At 42.3% G+C, this 17,774-nt stretch overlaps 1 protein-coding gene across 4 annotated transcripts; it reads left to right on the top strand.

The window, feature by feature from the left end:
* Positions 1-622: 622 nt before the first annotated feature.
* Positions 623-17,538, top strand: VEZF1 (vascular endothelial zinc finger 1). 4 transcript variants are annotated; one of them, XM_055258836.2, is made up of 6 exons: positions 623-823; positions 5,528-6,222; positions 6,984-7,047; positions 8,118-8,319; positions 9,859-10,005; positions 14,176-17,538. In XM_055258836.2, exons 1-6 carry the CDS (start codon positions 791-793, stop codon positions 14,601-14,603), a joined length of 1,569 nt encoding a protein of 522 aa, XP_055114811.1. In that variant the 5' UTR covers positions 623-790; the 3' UTR covers positions 14,604-17,538. The 4 variants fall into 4 exon arrangements, with proteins under 4 accessions (XP_055114811.1, XP_055114812.1, XP_055114815.1 ...); XM_055258837.2 differs by having other exon boundaries at positions 625-823; positions 8,136-8,319; XM_055258840.2 differs by lacking the exon at positions 623-823 and adding an exon at positions 3,448-3,659 and having other exon boundaries at positions 8,136-8,319.
* Positions 17,539-17,774: the final 236 nt, after the last annotated feature.

Below are 17,774 nucleotides of genomic sequence, written 5' to 3'. Positions count from 1 at the left end.
GGGAAGTGTTTCCCTCCACACTGAGAGGATCTGAGGCTGCACCCCAGTGGGATTCCCTGCTTGAGTTGGAAGGCCATCTCGCCATGAGATGCATATCATAGCGAGAGCGCAGAGGGCTTAGCCGGCTGGGGAGGAAATGCCAGAAGGAAGAGAGACTCGAAGTGGAAAGGGCTTTCCCCAATTTGGAGGTGGGGACCATGCTGTGCATGAGCGACTGAAGAGCCGGGTGTCCGCCGTGGCCTGTGCCCTCCGCTGAGGGTCTAACAGGGACGCGACGGTGCTGGACACCGTGTCTGAGTCACGGGAGACGGCCCAGCTGTGCCCAGCGGGCCAGCGCCAGACCCTGGCGTCCTCCATCTTCTCTCCTGAGCTCCCCCTGCTCCAGCTGCCTGAGCCACGGACCGCAGCACCACACACCCCCGCGGGGGGGGACGCCGCGCCCCATCCCCGCCCCGGGCCCCACCCCAGCCCCCCCGCGGGGGCCCTGACCCCACCGCCAGCGGGCACTGGCTGAGCTCCGAGGCGGCGAGCCGGCCGCGGGGACGCCCAGAGGGGGTCCGGGCGACTGGGGGCGGCGGCGGCCGGGCCGGGGCTCCCCCCCCGCCCGCGCTCGCCGCCGCGGTGGTGCGTCCCGGAGGTTACCGGAAGTGGCCGCGCTCGGCGCTGCCATGTTGAGGAGCCGCCGCTGCCGTTGCCGCCGCCGCCGCCGCCGCTTTGTTGTCGCCTCCTCCGGCTGAGGAGGCTCCCCGAGCGGGGGGAGTGGGGAGGAGGGGGGTCGGCCGCTGCAGCCATGGAGGCCAACTGGACCGCGTTCCTGTTCCAGGTACTGGGGGCCCCCCCGGGGGGGCACGGGGGGGACAGGGGGGCCGGGCCCCGGGCTGGCGGGCGGGCGGGCGCTCCTCCTCCCCTCCCTCCCGGCTCCGCTCTCCGGCCCGGCCTTAATCCCCCTTTGTTTTTCCGCCCGCCCGCCCGCCCCGGCGGAGCGGGGCTGCTGAGGTGAAAGGAGGCGGCCTCACGGGGTGCGGGGGAGAGAGCAGGCCTCGGGGTGAACCCGGGGGCCCCCCAGCACACACACGCACACACACACACACTCACACACACCCTTCCCTCCCGCTCTGAAGGGGAAGGGAGGAGGCCGGTCGCTGTCACCACCCCGCGGCCCAGAGAAAGGAGGGCGCCGGGCCGCTGGATAGCGCGGGCTGCTGGGCCATTGCGTGCCGGCCCGGTCCCGCACGGTGGGGTGAGGAGGTCCCCAGGTCCTGCCTTGAGTCTCCTCCCCGCCACTTCATCCATCTTTCGCTTGTTCTCTTTTCACCTTCCTCGTCTTTTTGTGTGTGTGCGTGCGTATGTTGACTTTCTGACCCCCTCCCGTGTCCCCGCGAATAGCGGGTATCCCTAGGTTCCCCGCCACTCCCCCTCACCGCCACCACCCCTCTCGTGTTTACTCAGTTGCGGGGGGAGGATGTTGTGAGTGCGTATCCCCTCCCCAAACTTTTTCACTGGATTTACATTTTTTCTTTCCCAAGTCTTAGCCGAGCCTTGGCAGCTGACACCTTCTCCCTCTGTCCAGCTCTCCCGCCGTCCCATTCAGCCCGGGGAATCCCCCAGCCGGGTCGGCCCGGGGCGGGAGGGAGCGGTGGGGGCCGGGACTCCTGGAGGCCCGACCTTCTCCCGAAGCGCTTTTCTTTCTCGCCCACCTCGAACGTTTCCTCCAACCAAGTGGAGAGAGCAAACAAAGTCCGCTTACAAAGCCCCCAGATGAGTCACTCTGGGATGTTGGTCTTCGCTTTTTTGCAAGAAACCTGAAAGTGACTGTAGCCGATCTGTTTTGGCAATTCTCTTGCCTGCCCACTTTAGATGGGGGACCCCTGTTTGGCAGATCTAGGCTGGAACTTGTTTTTTTCTTACTTCGTTTCTATTTGCAAACGAAGCATTCAGTGGGCAGTAGCGATGAGCTCACGGGGAAACTTCGGAACTGGAGGAGGTTAGGAAGCTCGTCACTTTTAAGTGCGTTCTTCCCGCCTCTCTGAGTTATTTTCCTTTGAATACTTCGTGAAATCCCAAACGCATAGCTGGGGCGCTTGATACCTTTTGGAACTAACAAGAACGGATGCAGAATTTTCAAAAAATTATTCTCCCAGCCACTGGATGCATCCTAGTGGAGTTAATATAGATAATTGGATAACTCAGAAATTACCTATTGTGTAGACTGGCCTGTTGTTTTAAGACATATTTTTTCCAGTGTGGGCAATTTGATCTTTAAGTAGTTATGGAAATATATTTGGGCTTCTTCAAATCGAAAATACCCAACATTATGGAATTCATGAACTTCCCCCTTTTCTAATTCTGGTCAGTGTTGTTTTATTTTACTTTGATGAGCTTGCTAATAATGTGATAAACCAACTTGAAAATGCATTGGAAAAGAAATGATATATAACTAGCATGCATCCAGGTTGGTGTAAAGGTGGCAAATACTTTCCCCAGAAAAAAACTCAAATGGTCATTTTAAAATATGGGATTGATGGGCCACTGAAGTGATTTTCATGTGATTAAAAACCATATTAAGCATGGTGTCTACAGAGATTGAAAAAAAAAAAAAGAGTTCTTCTTCATGTAAAGGAAAAACCTATAACGCATCTTTGGAAAGCTGGTTGAAAAATCTTCTGAAATGCTTTTTTAAAGATTATTTTTCCCCTGGGTGAAACAAATGCCAAGCGTTTATTGATCAACTTTTTAATTAGATTTTATATTATTTATTTTTTTTCAGCTATTAAAATCTTTTTTTCCACCTGATGGAGAAGTGTGAAAACAAATTATTTAATCCTGGGCTTGGCAATGTGTGCAGTGAAATTTGTTGGAAAACTTAAAATTTAGAGCCGAGAGCAGTTGAATGGGTAAAGAGAATATTTCAGTCTTTTCTATGGAAAGGTATGAATAGACTTAATCAGTTCTGGTTTTAAGTAATTTTCACTAGGGATATGGAGTTAAATTATCTTGTTTGTTTCCTGGAGCATCCTGTTGAATTTATATTTTGAAACAATTTAATACCTGCTTGCTTTCCAGATAACTTGGTGGAAAGTGAAAGCTATAGCTATTAAAATGTTTGATGGATGATTCTTCTAACAGGACATTCAAGATATGACTCACCGATGCTAATTTGTTCAGTACAAAATCTTTTACCCTCTGGCACTGGAGATTTCATGGTGCCATATCCTACTACCCTGGGTGATGAAATAACATTTCTGTTTTGTTTCTTGCCAGCCCCAGGAAAAGGAAAGCTTGGGCAGGGTTAAAAAGCCTTGCAGTTGAAAGAGATGGGATATAAAATTAAAACTTTGGTTTGATGATGCTAGTCAAATAAAAGCCTACCCAGAAGTTATATTTTTAAAATAAATCACTTAACTGAAGGCTGGCTGTGGTTGTTATTTTACTCTGTCTCTCCCCCAGAGAACAAGTTGGGAAAACCCAGTTCCCCCTTAGAAGGCTTCATGTAGAAGTGTGGGGATCCTAGGAATCCTCAGAGAGTGATTCCTGTAGTGGTTCTACAGCATTTCACCCAAGAAGCAGGGACCTGGTGTGACCCTCGTGTGAGAGTGAGCTTCAGCAATGCTGTAAAAATACTTTATGTTGCCACAGACATCTGAATTGGTAAAATGGCAGTAAGTGCTTTTAGTACTCCATCGTACTAATGGTTGTTTAGAGTTGAAAAATGCCTCTAAATGCTATAAGTCTGAACTTTGTCCAGAAGATCTGCATTCCCTATTATCTGATCTGTTAGCCTTTGAAATTGTATATCTTCAGCTATCTTCAGCTATTAACTATTTGTATACTGTATGGAAACTTGAGTATCCTACAGCCAGGTTGGAAAAGGGGTTATGACTGGAGTCCAAATTCTGTAAAGTTTCTACTGATGTCACCTGGGTAGATAGACCCTTACATTTACAGGAGCTTCACAAATTAGATTAAAAGCGGACTGTAATTTGCTAGGAGCAGTAAGTCCAGAAAGAGACTCATAAGTAACCACATAATTTCTGAGACTGCTTCCAGGACTCAAAGGGTGATTACATCAAAATTATTAAATTGAAACTGAGAACTCTGGATACCACACCTCCTAATCGTTTGGGGGAGACTAGTTCCAGGCTTCACTGTTATGCTGCCATCAAGTAAACATAGAAGCAATGTGTGGTAGATGTTCTTACGCATCAGAGGAGGAGCTGTGAGTGTGTGTGTGTGTTTCTCCTTGTTTTTTTGTCCTTAATCAAGTTAGCTATGGGACTTGTGGTTATAGAGTAAGAAGGGTAAATAACTGTCTAAAGTGTCTAAGATGATGGGATGGGCCCCTAGTAGGACATCGTACGCTTAAAATATTTAAAACTCCTCTTGAGTGCATGCATCCTATTAGGATTACAAAACTCAAGCATAGGGGCTTGGGCTCACTGTCAAGAGTTTCAAAAATAATGTTGGTAAAGAACAACATATTAGGAAGAACTGTTTCAGGAATTTTTTCCATCATTTCCTAAATGTTTATCAGTATGGAGAATTTTGAAAGTATCAGAACCAAGAGAGTAACTACTCATAAATGTCAAGAACCTGAGCCATGGTGAAATTTTGGTTTCATTGCGGCTGAAAGAATTTCCAGTGTGCAGCCTCCAGTTTTGGGAGTGGAGAAGCACATCATAACAGCAAGTGTCTAATACTTTATTGAAACCTACAACTGCTGGAAGAAGATGAATATGAAAGGAATTTAAGTGTTTATAGTTTGTTTTTCTCATTAGTCTGTCTTTGAGAGTTTGGGATTTGAACAGATAGTGTTGCTGAAAGATGCAGACTTCAGTATACAATTAAATGACCTGAGAAACAACTGACAGGTGTTTTGCTATAGGCTACCTTCACAGATGCCTTCCAGGTTGCTTAATAGCAGATTTTGTTTCAACCAAACCTTTTAGTAGAGTCAAGTGAAAACTTAAAGTTAACAACTAGCAAATGTATTTAGAGAACTAGATTTCTTTCATCACTTAGCAACAGCCTCTTCCTCAGTCTGAGTTTTCTGATAGAAAGACATGATGCTTTTCTTCTGGATAATAGACAAATAGATGATTGTGTTATTGCGTGTATGTGAGTGTGTATGTGTGTATTGCTGCAGTAAGGTACTATTAAATACTTAAATCTGGAGTGGTTTTTTTAAGTAAGTTATTTAAACTTGGTTTCAACACTGACAGACTAATGCAAACTGATTTCATCAGCTGGTCTATCCCTTATGAACCAGGATAGTGTGTAGTTTAGTCAGCTGTTTAAAAGCAAGATCACTGTCAGCAACTTAGTTGCAAAAGTTTTGTGTCTGCACAGTGATTTTTCAATGCTTTGTATTGTGAGCTCTTAGAGTAACTAGGTGGTTGCTGGATTACTGCTGCAGAGTAGCTTATAGGTTCTTTGACTGTTTCTTCTGGTCTCTATTGTCTGGAGCATGTTGAATTTCGAAGGCCATTGTGAGAGGCTGAGTTTCTGAAGTGTAAATGTTTGGTTTTAGGCCCATGAAGCTTCCCATCACCAACAGCAGGCAGCACAGAACAGCTTGCTGCCCCTCCTGAGCTCTGCCGTGGAGCCCCCTGATCAGAAACCATTGCTTCCAATACCAATAACTCAGAAACCTCAGGGTGCACCAGAAACATTAAAGGATGCCATTGGGATTAAAAAAGAAAAACCCAAAACTTCATTTGTGTGCACTTACTGCAGTAAAGCTTTCAGGGACAGCTATCACCTGAGGCGCCACGAATCCTGCCACACAGGGATCAAGTTGGTGTCCCGGCCAAAGAAAACCCCCACCACGGTGGTTCCCCTTATCTCTACCATCGCTGGGGACAGCAGCCGAACTTCGTTGGTCTCGACCATTGCTGGCATCTTGTCAACAGTCACTACATCTTCCTCGGGCACCAACCCCAGTAGCAGTGCCAGCACCACAGCTATGCCAGTGACCCAGTCTGTCAAGAAACCCAGTAAGCCTGTCAAGAAGAACCATGCTTGTGAGATGTGTGGGAAGGCCTTCCGAGATGTGTACCATCTCAATCGGCACAAGCTCTCCCATTCAGATGAGAAGCCCTTCGAGTGTCCTATTTGTAATCAGCGCTTCAAGAGGAAGGACCGGATGACTTACCATGTGAGGTCTCATGAAGGAGGCATCACCAAACCCTATACTTGCAGTGTTTGTGGGAAAGGCTTCTCAAGGTACTGCATTTTGCTTTGCTTTGCTTTGTTATGGTATCAGTGTACTTCAGTTTTGTCTCCATGTGATCTAGAATGTTTATGTGAGAACAGATGTGGGCAGACCTGTGTTATTAGAGGAGGTTGGTGATAGATAAAGAAGTATTAACACCTCCAGGTCTAACCCCAGTTTGGTGTGATTGACAAGTGGTGACATAGTGATTAACCTGTTTTTTTCACTTAACAAGTGCCTCGGTGGACTCAGGCATTCATTTGGCACATGGATACTTATCACTGCAAAACCAACAGTTTTCAGTTCAGTTGGGGGACTAGACATGAGGCTCACTGTGCAAATTAAAGTAACATTTCTTGGAAGTTGGGATGACCTTGGATACTCTTAATTCAACTTTTAGAATATTTTTTCATTTTTCTGAGAGCACCAACATTTCCCTAATTTTCATTTGTAAAAGCTTTTAGAGTTCATATAGTGGTAGCTGTTTCTGGCAAGTGTTAAGACTAAAACTTCAGGTATTTCGTAATTGTAAAGAATCAAAACCTAATATGATTTGATGTTGACTAGGAGAGAAAATTAACAGGTAGAGGCCTAAGACTTTGTTTATGGTAAGAGAGGGAAGGAGATTTGCACTGGGGGAGGGAGGTTGGTAATTCTGCTAGCTTTCCCTAAAATGCACCCCTTCCCAATCTGCCAAGCATGTAAGCATCACATAAGTAGCATTTCTCTGTGTGTTCGATTATATCTTCTGTTGAAACTCTCTTTTTCACAGGCCTGACCACTTAAGCTGTCATGTAAAACATGTCCATTCAACAGAAAGACCCTTCAAATGCCAAGTAAGAGTTAAAATGACTTATCCTTAGTGTAGCACTTAATGCACATTATCCAGAAGGTCTGAGCCAGTTGAATCTCACCATTCTTGAATAGTCATAAAATCACTGACCTGAGTAAATGTGGCCCATTTGACTTCTAGTTTTATAAAATATAACTGACAGCTTCTATTTCTGTAAAGCAAGATCATTTAAAAATTTAAATGTGTTGTTTTTGTTAAGCTATTTCCCTTTCTTTAGGCAATAGTATTTTTTGTTAGAAAAAAAAAAGTTACAGTCTTGCAAAGGTGGTTGTGTATTTGAAATGAATAAAAGAATAAAGGGCTTTAATTTCTGGGTTGATTATTGAAGTTGTTTTAACTGTAATAGGAGAAAATAATGAATTTTTCTCCCAAATGTTATCACTTACTGGATTTTTGTCTATTATTACCAAATTGGAGCACTTTCTAGTTGTTTAAAAATCTATTCTGGTTAATGATTTTATTTGACATCAATTATAATATCGAAAACATTAAGAATTTTGCTAAATCAAATGACTGTTTTAGGCATTGGTAATTCTAGTTTGTTGCTGGAAGTCTTTTAATGCACCTTTCAGTTAAGTTTGTTAGTGACTGATTTTATTAAATAAATGATTTGAATTTTAAGAAAGATGTAATTGGAGGAAGGAAGCTAGTATCATTGAGTGAGTGCCTGCTGTGTATACCAGGCTCTTCTTAATCCACCAGTAATTTTGTGAGAGATGTTATTATCCCCATTTTACAGATGAAGAAACATTCAGATAGGTTAACCAACTTGTTCAACATTATGCTGTTTAGTAAACTGTGGAGCTCAATTTAAACCCAAGTTTAACTTACCCTAAAGCTTACATTTTTTGTGCTACTCTGTGTTGATGTATTTTCTTCCTTCAAAATGGAAGAGTCTAAAATTTATCAAGTGTTTTATTATGATTATGATTCTAGGTAACATATGCAATTAAAATTCAAGTAGTTGTCAGCTTGCTGATGTGGATAGGGTAATGCATAGAATATAACGTACTTCAAAATGAGTAGAACAGGATAGTCTATATTTAAAAAAAGTTTTCCTCCCTCATGCAGACGTGCACTGCTGCCTTTGCCACCAAAGACAGACTGCGGACACACATGGTGCGCCACGAAGGCAAGGTATCATGTAACATCTGTGGGAAGCTCCTGAGTGCAGCATACATCACCAGCCACTTAAAGACTCATGGGCAGAGCCAAAGTATCAACTGTAATACATGTAAACAAGGCATCAGTAAAAGTAGGTGGTGCTTCAGATTTTATTTCTTTTATATTTCAGATTGGTGAAATATGCATGTTTTCATAATGTATCAAAGGTATTAATATTCACCTTACATGTTTCCTCCTATTGCCAACATGTGCAAACAGGCAGCAATGGACAGACTATATTAGTGTCAGAACTATGCTTTACTTTCATCTATGCAAACAGCGTTGATAAGCTAATAATAACCTTTAAGGTGAAAGCAGTGTTAATAAGCTTGCTTTTCAAACCCAAATCTATAGAGAAATGAGATATCATATCCACTTGCAGGTTTAAATGCTTTGCTTGCCTTAAATTCAGAGTTGAAGATAGAATACTTGCATTTACCCAGGCTTTTTCTTTTAAGATTGCCCTAACCACTAGAAGAAGGCATTTTCCTAATCCTTTATTCTATTATATTTGTACTTTATGCAGTAGAAACATCAAATTCTCAAAAAAATAGATGGCCACAAGAGAATGGGAAAGAAAGCATAATGTGTGTTAATTTATCCATTTTTGCTTCTTTGTAAGTACACTGGGTTTGTTTTCTAGTATGTTGTACTTTATAAGCATTCACTTCTTTTTTTTTTTTTGAGACGGAATCTTCACAATGTTGCCCAGGCTGGAGTGCAATGGCACGATCTTGGCTCACTGCAACCTCCGCCTCCTGGGTTCAAGCGATTCTTCTGCCTCAGTCTCCCAAGTAACTGAGATTACAGGTGCACACCGCCATGTCTGGCTATTTTTTTTTTTTTTTTTTTTTTTTTTTGGGACGAAGTCTCGCTCTGTCGCCCAGGCTGGAGTGCAGTGGCGCAATCTCGGCTCACTGCAAGCTCCGCCTCCCAGGTTCACGCCATTCTCCTGCCTCAGCCTCTCCGAGTAGCTGGGACTACAGGTGCCCGCCACCACGCCCGGCTAATTTTTTGTATTTTTAGTAGAGACGGGGTTTCACCGTGGTCTCGATCTCCTGACCTCGTGATTCGCCCGCCTCGGCCTCCGAAAGTGCTGGGATTACAAGCATGAGCCACCGCGCCCGGACTGCCTGGCTACTTTTTTTGTATTTTCATAGAGACGGCGTTTCACCATGTTGCTCAGGCTGGTTTCGAACTCCTGAGCCCAGACAGTCCACCTGCCTCGGCCTCCCAAAGTGCTAGGATTACAGGCGTGAGCCACTGCACCCGGCCTATAAACATTCACTTTTAGTGTACATTATTGTGGTCAAATAAAAAATTTTGTTGAATGTTGATTAGTCCTATATTAATATTATCAAACTTCCATTTTTAAAGACACTTGCTTTTTTTTTTGATGCTTTTTTTTTTTATAGCAAAGAGTCCTTTTCTCTTTGATTTTCGCTAGTTCTCTAGACTTTTTAGTGCTTGATTATTTTGACCAATACAGACACAGCAGCAAAAAAGATGCATTTACTAAGAGCTGTCAGGTTAAATGGTTAAGATCACAGAGGCATGAGAAGTCAATTTTGAAAAAAACGGCAACAATTTTACAGGTAAATACAGTGTTTTTGGTTTGTCTTTGTAATAGCATGCATGAGTGAAGAGACCAGTAACCAAAAGCAGCAGCAGCAGCAGCAGCAGCAACAACAACAACAACAACATGTGACAAGCTGGCCAGGGAAGCAGGTAGAAACACTGAGACTGTGGGAAGAAGCTGTTAAAGCAAGGAAGAAAGGTAAGGCACAACTTCCAGTGTTCAAAATATGGCTAGAGAAGTGTTTTCATTTAGTATGCCAAGTGATCAAAGTAGAGAAGCCACAGTTTTAGGAAATCTGGCTAAATGGAAACGTGGAAATAGTGCATGCTGGGAAATATCTGGTAAAGTATAGTTATTGGCAATAAAGTGTCCAGATAAGTTATTACTAGGAATTAAAAGTTCTCAGTACTTCCTATCATGTTCTTTCTTTTGATTTACTTTTTGCTACAAACTTGGATCCAAATTTGGTCCTTTGCTATGCTCAGAGTTGCATTTTTATATTCAATTTGATGTCAACCTCCATGCATTAAGGGCTTTTTTTTTTTCCTTTCTAAAATATTCCCACTTTTAGAGGTGGATATCCTTGTGTGTACATAAGTTCATTTTCTTGCAACTGTGCTATTTTTGCTCTTTAGTGTTCTTTTTCATTGTATTATTTATTACATGTTTCAGATTCTGTAGTGTTGATGTCTTTTCTGTTGGTCACACCCTTAATCTCCTTCAGTCTGTCACTGGCTGGCCTTAACATATCTAGTCTTCTGCTGCTGAGGACTTTACTGAATTGTTTAAAAAATTTTAAATGGTTTGCTTTTCTCTCGTGTGTATCTTCTAACGAATCAGTTGGAGTATCACTTTTCAACGTACTTTTCAACTTACTGGTACAGCTTTGGCTTCTGGACTATTGTGCAGCCATTTCTAAATGAATCATTTTGTCAATGTGTCATGAGCCACAGGACAGATTTGTAAATTCCTTCTTCCTCCTCCACCTCTGCAATGTCTTACTATGTTAAATGTTAAGGAATGCTCTATCTGTGGGCTCCTTTGTATGTAATTCCTTTTCTGTGTAGTTTCTTCCATCTTTTGCTTTCATGTAGTGTGGCTCTTCCCTTCTTCAGAGTGAGCCCTTCTGTTTTTGTTTTTTTTTTTTTTCTTTTTTAGACAGAGTCTCTCGCTCTGTTGCCCAGGCTTGAGTGCAGTGGCGTGATCTCGGCTCACTGCAGCCTCCACCTTCATGGGTTCAAGTGATTCTTGTGCCTCAGCCTCCCGAGTAGCCAGGACGACAGGTGTGTGCCACCACACCCGACTAATTTTTGTGTTTTTACTAGAGACAGGGTTTTGCCATGTTGGCCAGGGTGGTCTTGAACTCCTGATCTCAAGTGATCCACCCCCTCAGACTCCCAAAGTTCTGGGATTACAGGCATGAGCCACCACACCTGGCCAGAGTGATCTCTAAACCTCCTATACTTGGATAAAAATAAAAGGAATAGCATTCTTTTTTTTTTTTTTTGAGATGGAATTTTGCTCTTGTTTCCCAGGCTGGAGTGCAATGGCATGATCTTGTCTCACCACAACCTCCGCCTCCCGGGTTCAAGTGATTCTCCTGCCTCAGCCTCCTGAGTAGCTGGGATTACAGGCATGTGCCACTGCGCCCAGCTAATTTTATATTTTTAGTAGAGACAGGGTTTCTCCATGTTGGTCAGGCTGGTCTTGAATTGCCGACCTCAGGTGATCTGCCCGCCTTACCCTCCCAAAGTACTGGGATTACAGGTGTGAGCTACCAGGCCCAGTCAGCATTCTTTTTCATACATTTACTGGCATTGGAAGAAAAGAATGCAGCGGTCTGTATAGGCTTTCCATTATTCCTTAGGTGCTGCTTGTTCCTAGCTTCCATCTGAAGATTTGTCATTATTTTAATAAAATGTTTTGGCCAGGTGTGATGGCTCACACCTATAATTCCAGCACTTCAGGAGGCCAAGTTGGGAGGATCACTTGAGGCCAGGAGTTTGAGACCAGCCTGGGCAAGATGGCAAGACCCCATCTGTACAAAAACTCAAAAAAAAAAAAAAAAATTAGCTGGACGTGACAGTGCGTGTCTGTAGTCCCCGCTACTCAGGAAGCTACGATGGGAGGGTCACTTGAACCCAGGAGTTTGAGGCTGCAGTGAGCTACAATTGCGTCACTGCACTCAGCCTGGAAAACAGATTGAGACCCCCATCTCAAAAAAAAAAAAAAACAAACTTTTGTGTTAGAATGGGGAGGAAAAAGTGTAGTGCTATGATAATTGTATAGTGGGTTGAAAGTATATTATGAAGGGTATTTTACTTAGAGAAGGAGTAAAAATGTTTAAGTCATAGTAAAAGGACACTGTTAGATTAAAAAGAAAACACGGAGGAGGAGGTAAGGGGGTCAGCAGATAAGAGAGTAAAGATTCTTTGGTGAAAGCAGGCGGAGAATATCCTCAGCAATACTCCCAGCACCTTAAAGTGAATTGGTTTTCTCTCTCATTCTCTCTCGGTGTACTCCTCTATTTGGTATTGTATTTCAGTTTGCTTGCACAATAAGACTTGATTGTTTAGCTCATCTTCTGACTTCCATGAAACAAAATGTTATTGTATTCCCATTCATAGCGTGAATCTCTCTCGAAAAGACCACTGATGTTAGAAACCTCTGTATTCATATTAGTAAATGTCACATTTTAGAGTAGAGGAGACTCCTGACCTGAAAATCTAAACTTGAATCTACAACGTCCCTTTAAATATTAGGCCTAAATAAGGTAACGTAAGTTTTCAAACCTGATCGACAATCATATTGTCTGGGAAGCTTTTTAAAAATACACATTTCCCAAGTTCCATCTAAATTTCACTAATGATTCTCCTGGAGTCCTTTGTTTTTTTTTTTTTTTGACGTCCTCTAGATAGTTGATTTTGATAATCAGCCAGGTTTGGGAATCCCTGATAGGGAGAATGGTATATGCTAAAGTTACATTGTATTGATCAAGTAAGGGCTGTCTGACTCAAGGGTCCCCCTGCGGTGATAAGACCTTTGTGGATCATATACAGATCTCTATCTTTAGTTCAAGTATATTTCTCCATTTTGATAGCCAAGTCACAGCTAGCCTACCCATCATTTTACTGCTGTTTCTGGTGCTGAATTTTGTTGAGGGGTGGGTTGGGGGTGTCACCTGGCGCACACCTTAATCCCAGCACTTTGGGAGGCTGAGGTGGACAGATTGCTTGAGCCTAGGAGGAGACCAGCCTGGGCAACATGACGAAACCCGATCTCTACAAAAAACACAAAAATTAGCTGGGTGTGATGGCATGCACCTGTAGTCTCAGCTACTCGGTAGACTAAAGTGGGAGGATTGCGTGAGCCTTGAGGGTTTGAGGCTGCAGTAAGCCGTGATCATGCTACTGCACTCCAGCCTGAGCAACAGAAGGAGACCCTGTCTCAGAAAAAAATGTGTCCAGGTTTTGTTGGATAAGAAGGACCAGGGTCGTCTAACTCACTGCAGGGTCTCCTTGCCTAGCTAGTTCTCTTTGGTATGCTTGGTGGTATGTGTAATATGTAGAGTTAAAGATACTAGGCATAAAGTAGGTGATTGTGTCAACATCAGAAACAAGAAGAAATGGGAGTGAGGAGAGCATGAACTTATTGAGGAGTATTTTTTATCTTTCCTAATGTAGTTAAGAAACATAACCAGAAAGAAAAAGATTATTTAACTGAAACATATTTCTAAAACTGAAACAAACAGATGATACTAAAATAGCTTGTTTATCATTCCCCAGTTATGCATTTTTAAAACCTTAACAGAATGTGGCTTCATGTCTCAGGCTTTAACATACTTACTGAGTATGCACACCTCTCTCTGCTAGTTACAGTGTGCCTTATGAGAAGATTTTTCTGATTATCTGTTATTGTGTAACCATTGGCCCAGCTCTGTGTAAACAAGCTCTTTAGCCTGGCCGGCTGGAGGTTGGCTCTTCCCAGTAAAGTTTTTAGAACTCAGAGGAACTGCATGAAGTAGTAGTGAGAAACTTAGCCCTGCACTGCAGAAGTTAACTGATCCTCTCAGCGTCACTGTAAGGTAGGTAAGTAAATCTGAACTTGAAACCTAAAGTGCAAGGCTAAACAAGTTGCTTAAGTCCTTGCAGGAGGTATAGCATCAGAAGGTGATTCATACACTGGGATCCCTGGCCCCCAGGCTTGTGCTCAGAAAGATCCTCTCTTCTGTTGACCACTTGATAGAAAACTGGAATTTGATTTATTAAATGTTTGACATTTTTAATGAAAAGAAATTGATTCAGAAACTGTTTGTAAATTTTGCTCACTGTTTTGAGAATCTAAAGACTCTTTTTATTCTTATTTTAGAAGCTGCTAACCTGTGCCAAACCTCCACGGCTGCTACGACACCTGTGACTCTCACTACTCCATTCAATATAACATCCTCTGTGTCGTCTGGGACTATGTCAAACCCAGTCACAGTGGCAGCTGCAATGAGCATGAGAAGTCCAGTAAATGTTTCAAGTGCAGTTAACATAACCAGCCCAATGAACATAGGACATCCTGTAACTATAACCAGTCCATTATCCATGACTTCTCCTTTAACACTCACTACCCCGGTCAACCTCCCCACCCCCGTCACTGCCCCAGTGAATATAGCACACCCTGTCACCATCACATCTCCAATGAATCTACCCACACCTATGACGTTAGCCGCCCCTCTCAATATAGCAATGAGACCTGTAGAGAGCATGCCTTTCTTGCCCCAAGCTTTGCCTACATCACCGCCTTGGTAAACAGTATTATAAAATCAAAATATGGGTAAAAGTAAATATTTACCAGCAACTTAACTTTTAGTTGATTAAAGCAAAAAGTAAACCATGAAATTGGGAGATTTTATTACATTAGTTAATAAGAGTGTGGTAGCATTTTTCTCCAATTTGGCTGGGATTATTCAAAGTAGGGTGTGTATGTAACTTATCACTGGACCACTTTAATCAGAAATTCCTTTTAGCTGACAACATTGCTTAAACAGGATAGTAGTTGGCAAGATAAAATGCCAGAATTAAAACCAATCATAAGTAGAACCCACTTCAAAAAAAAAAAAAAAAAACAGCATTACTATTTCTAATCCCAAGGAATCACTTTATTGTAAACACTAGCAGAACTCTTCTCCCTATACAAGGTGGATGGCTGATTTTAACCTGAAATTTTAAATCCACAGATTGAGAGCTAGTGTAGAATTGTCTGTGTTTATTGTTTTTATGAGTAAATACATGCATTGTCATAATAAAATGCATTTCAGAGAATATGCATTTTACCTTTGGGAATATGTTAATTTCAGGCAGCATTCCCTATGGGAAAGGTGATACCAGCTCTGATATGCAAAGCATATGATAATTTATCATTCTAACTTCAACATATAATAGGGATTGTGACCTGATATTTGGAGATGTAAATATTGCTCAGCATATTAATCCCGATGGAATATAGCATTGTAGTTGACTTTTTAAAAAAAAAAAAAAAATTAAAAAAAAAATCTACAAATTGTGTTTTGCTAAGAAAAGCCTCAACTGACAGAGGAGAAGTCAAGTGTGTGGACAGGCAGGCTCCTAAGAAACAGAGTCCAGTGGGAATCCTGTTTAGGAGCCAAGGAGTACTTTGGAACAGTTCAAATATATTGCTTTAAATTGGAAGACGCTAGAGGCACTGGGATGTGATATGCCCCTCTCTCTCCCAATCAGAGCCTGTTGATATTACAACAGGGACAGATGTGTTAGTTGCTCACTAGAGTTTATGTCTTATATTAAATTGTATACAGTTTTTATTCTAACCACTAACTAGGTAGTATATGCCCCTTCAGAACATGCAGAGTGTATCTTCTTTTAAATTTCTCCTTCCGTTTCTTAAGTATTGCGCAGATTTGTTCAACTTGTAAATATGGACATCACTTTTTTTTCTTTGAGAAAACACTTGTATCAGCTTTGTGGTGTTTTCAGGGAGACAGCTGTCTGCATTCCCTGTAGAAACCCAGCAATGATTATGCACGTTGAGACATGTGCTTTTTATTTCTTAGCAGGATATTTTATCTCTGTACATAAAGTAGAAACCAAAAGCTAGGGAAACAGATACTCTTTACACCGTCATGCCACACATTGTTTTTAAAGCATTGCGTTAAAAAAAAAAGTTAACCAAGACGCTGTGATTTTTTTTAAGTTGCAGTATGTTTTTGGTTTTTTTCGTTTTTTAATCATTGCAGTTAAGAGAAATGGAAATTAGTCGTGTTAATCTTGCAGAATGTTTGCAGGACTGACTATCAAACTGGATGATTTCCGTTTATACCCTACTGTGTCAGTTCAAGCATCAAAATACTTTGCGTCTGAGACAGACTTCCTACATCAGGGACAGGTATCTGTGTGTCATTATACAAAACAGTTCTAGGGGGTCGAACTACATAGTAAAAAAATAAAATAAATAGTACTTAGTGTAAAATAATTTTATAAATGATCTTTTGTACTTTAGGACATTAAATTGTACAACTTTTGTATATATAAAAGCTTAGGAACTTTCTGTTTAGCAGGAAGGCAACACATTCCTACACTTTTAATGTATATGTTTGTTATAATGTCCATGTAAACATGCCCTATGTTTGTGCCTTTTAATTAGTTTGTCTCAATAAACAAAATGTAGAGAAAAATATGTAGCTATGACTTTGTTACAACTGTTCTTATCCACAGTACAAAAATGGTTTGTTTTTAATATGTAGAGCATTATGTGTGGACTACTGGAAGGACTCGTGTAGGGAAAGCCCAAGAATGACCCTGCTGAGGCCTGGATTGGGAGGCACAGTGGCCACATTTGGAGGAAGTTCACATTTCCTGGCATGCAGACCCAAAACTGGGTTCTGGCTCTGCCTGCTGGGATCTGTTATCTGGTGGGCTGGCAGTCATAATTCACGATTCAGACAGCCCAGGCTTCCTCCACAGTGGTCCAAGGAGCAGTCCTCAGAGGGGGCAGGTGTGGGCCCTACCCCTAAGCTAGAATGTGGTTGTCAGAACCCTGAAAGTATTAGTTCTAAAAAAAAAAAAAAAAAAAGATATATACTAGAAATAATTGTTTTATCAATTCATTGTATAATAAACAGGAGTGAGACTTCATTGTATGACTTCAGTTAAAATACTATTTTGTATGCATTCTTTATTCACTTAAGAAGCTTGTCTGCAATAATAAAGCCACGTCATGTCTTCTTTTGGGAGGGAGAGAGTCGATGGCAGGAGGGGGTTGTGGGTTGGCCACTGAAAAGGGGGACCGAATAGGTTGTGTGATGAAATTCTCCTGTGTCTTGGAACTGGAATTGAGTTTCGATGTTGATGAACTGATTCAACCAGGTGTTGAAGGCACGACGGCCACTGCTCTACGAAAAGGCAGAGTATGTTTTTCCCTTCTGGTTGTAACCTGGTTGAGAGCTTCCCCTTTATCAGATTGGCAGCTAAACAGTTGTATTAGATAATCCTTAAATCTGACATCCAGCCTGTTACGCTCTAGGGCTCGCTGCTTGGCCTGCGTTTGCTTTTTATTGTGTATCCGTTCCCCTCCTACAGTGTGCTCCTAAATGAAGGTTTCTATGTAAGCAGATGATGATTTTACCTGTCAATACCAGCACTGTATTACTAACATGCAAAATACTGCAGATTTATTTTGAAAATTAAAGTTAACCGGTCACAAATGTTACGATGGATTGTTTAATACCTCAGAAGCTTCGTTTGCTCTGATAATAGATAAATTTTTCAAGTACTATCTTTTCAGGTGTGCACATCTCCGTATTGGGTTGGAGAAAGAGGGAGGGACCAGTATCAGGCTGGTTGGAGGATGGAAGGGCACCGGACTGACTGCCCTTGGTAGGTGCACCCTCCCAAGCAGCTCAGGTAAGGCCCAGGAAGCTAGTACTGGAGGCAGTGGCCACAGGT

Source organism: Symphalangus syndactylus, chromosome 20, assembly GCF_028878055.3.
Source record: "Symphalangus syndactylus isolate Jambi chromosome 20, NHGRI_mSymSyn1-v2.1_pri, whole genome shotgun sequence".
NCBI classification, from domain to species: Eukaryota; Metazoa; Chordata; class Mammalia; order Primates; family Hylobatidae; genus Symphalangus; species Symphalangus syndactylus.
Note: the sequence above shows the minus strand (reverse complement) of the source record. Positions and strands in the feature narration are given on the sequence as shown.

Coding starts and splice junctions, on each gene's coding strand:
- VEZF1 (XM_055258836.2), top strand. CDS start 791: ATGGAGGCCAACTGGACCGCGTTCCTGTTCCAG. Junction 824..5,527: donor GGACCGCGTTCCTGTTCCAG/GTACTGGGGGCC, acceptor GTTTGGTTTTAG/GCCCATGAAGCTTCCCATCA. Junction 8,320..9,858: donor TAAACAAGGCATCAGTAAAA/GTAGGTGGTGCT, acceptor TCTTTGTAATAG/CATGCATGAGTGAAGAGACC.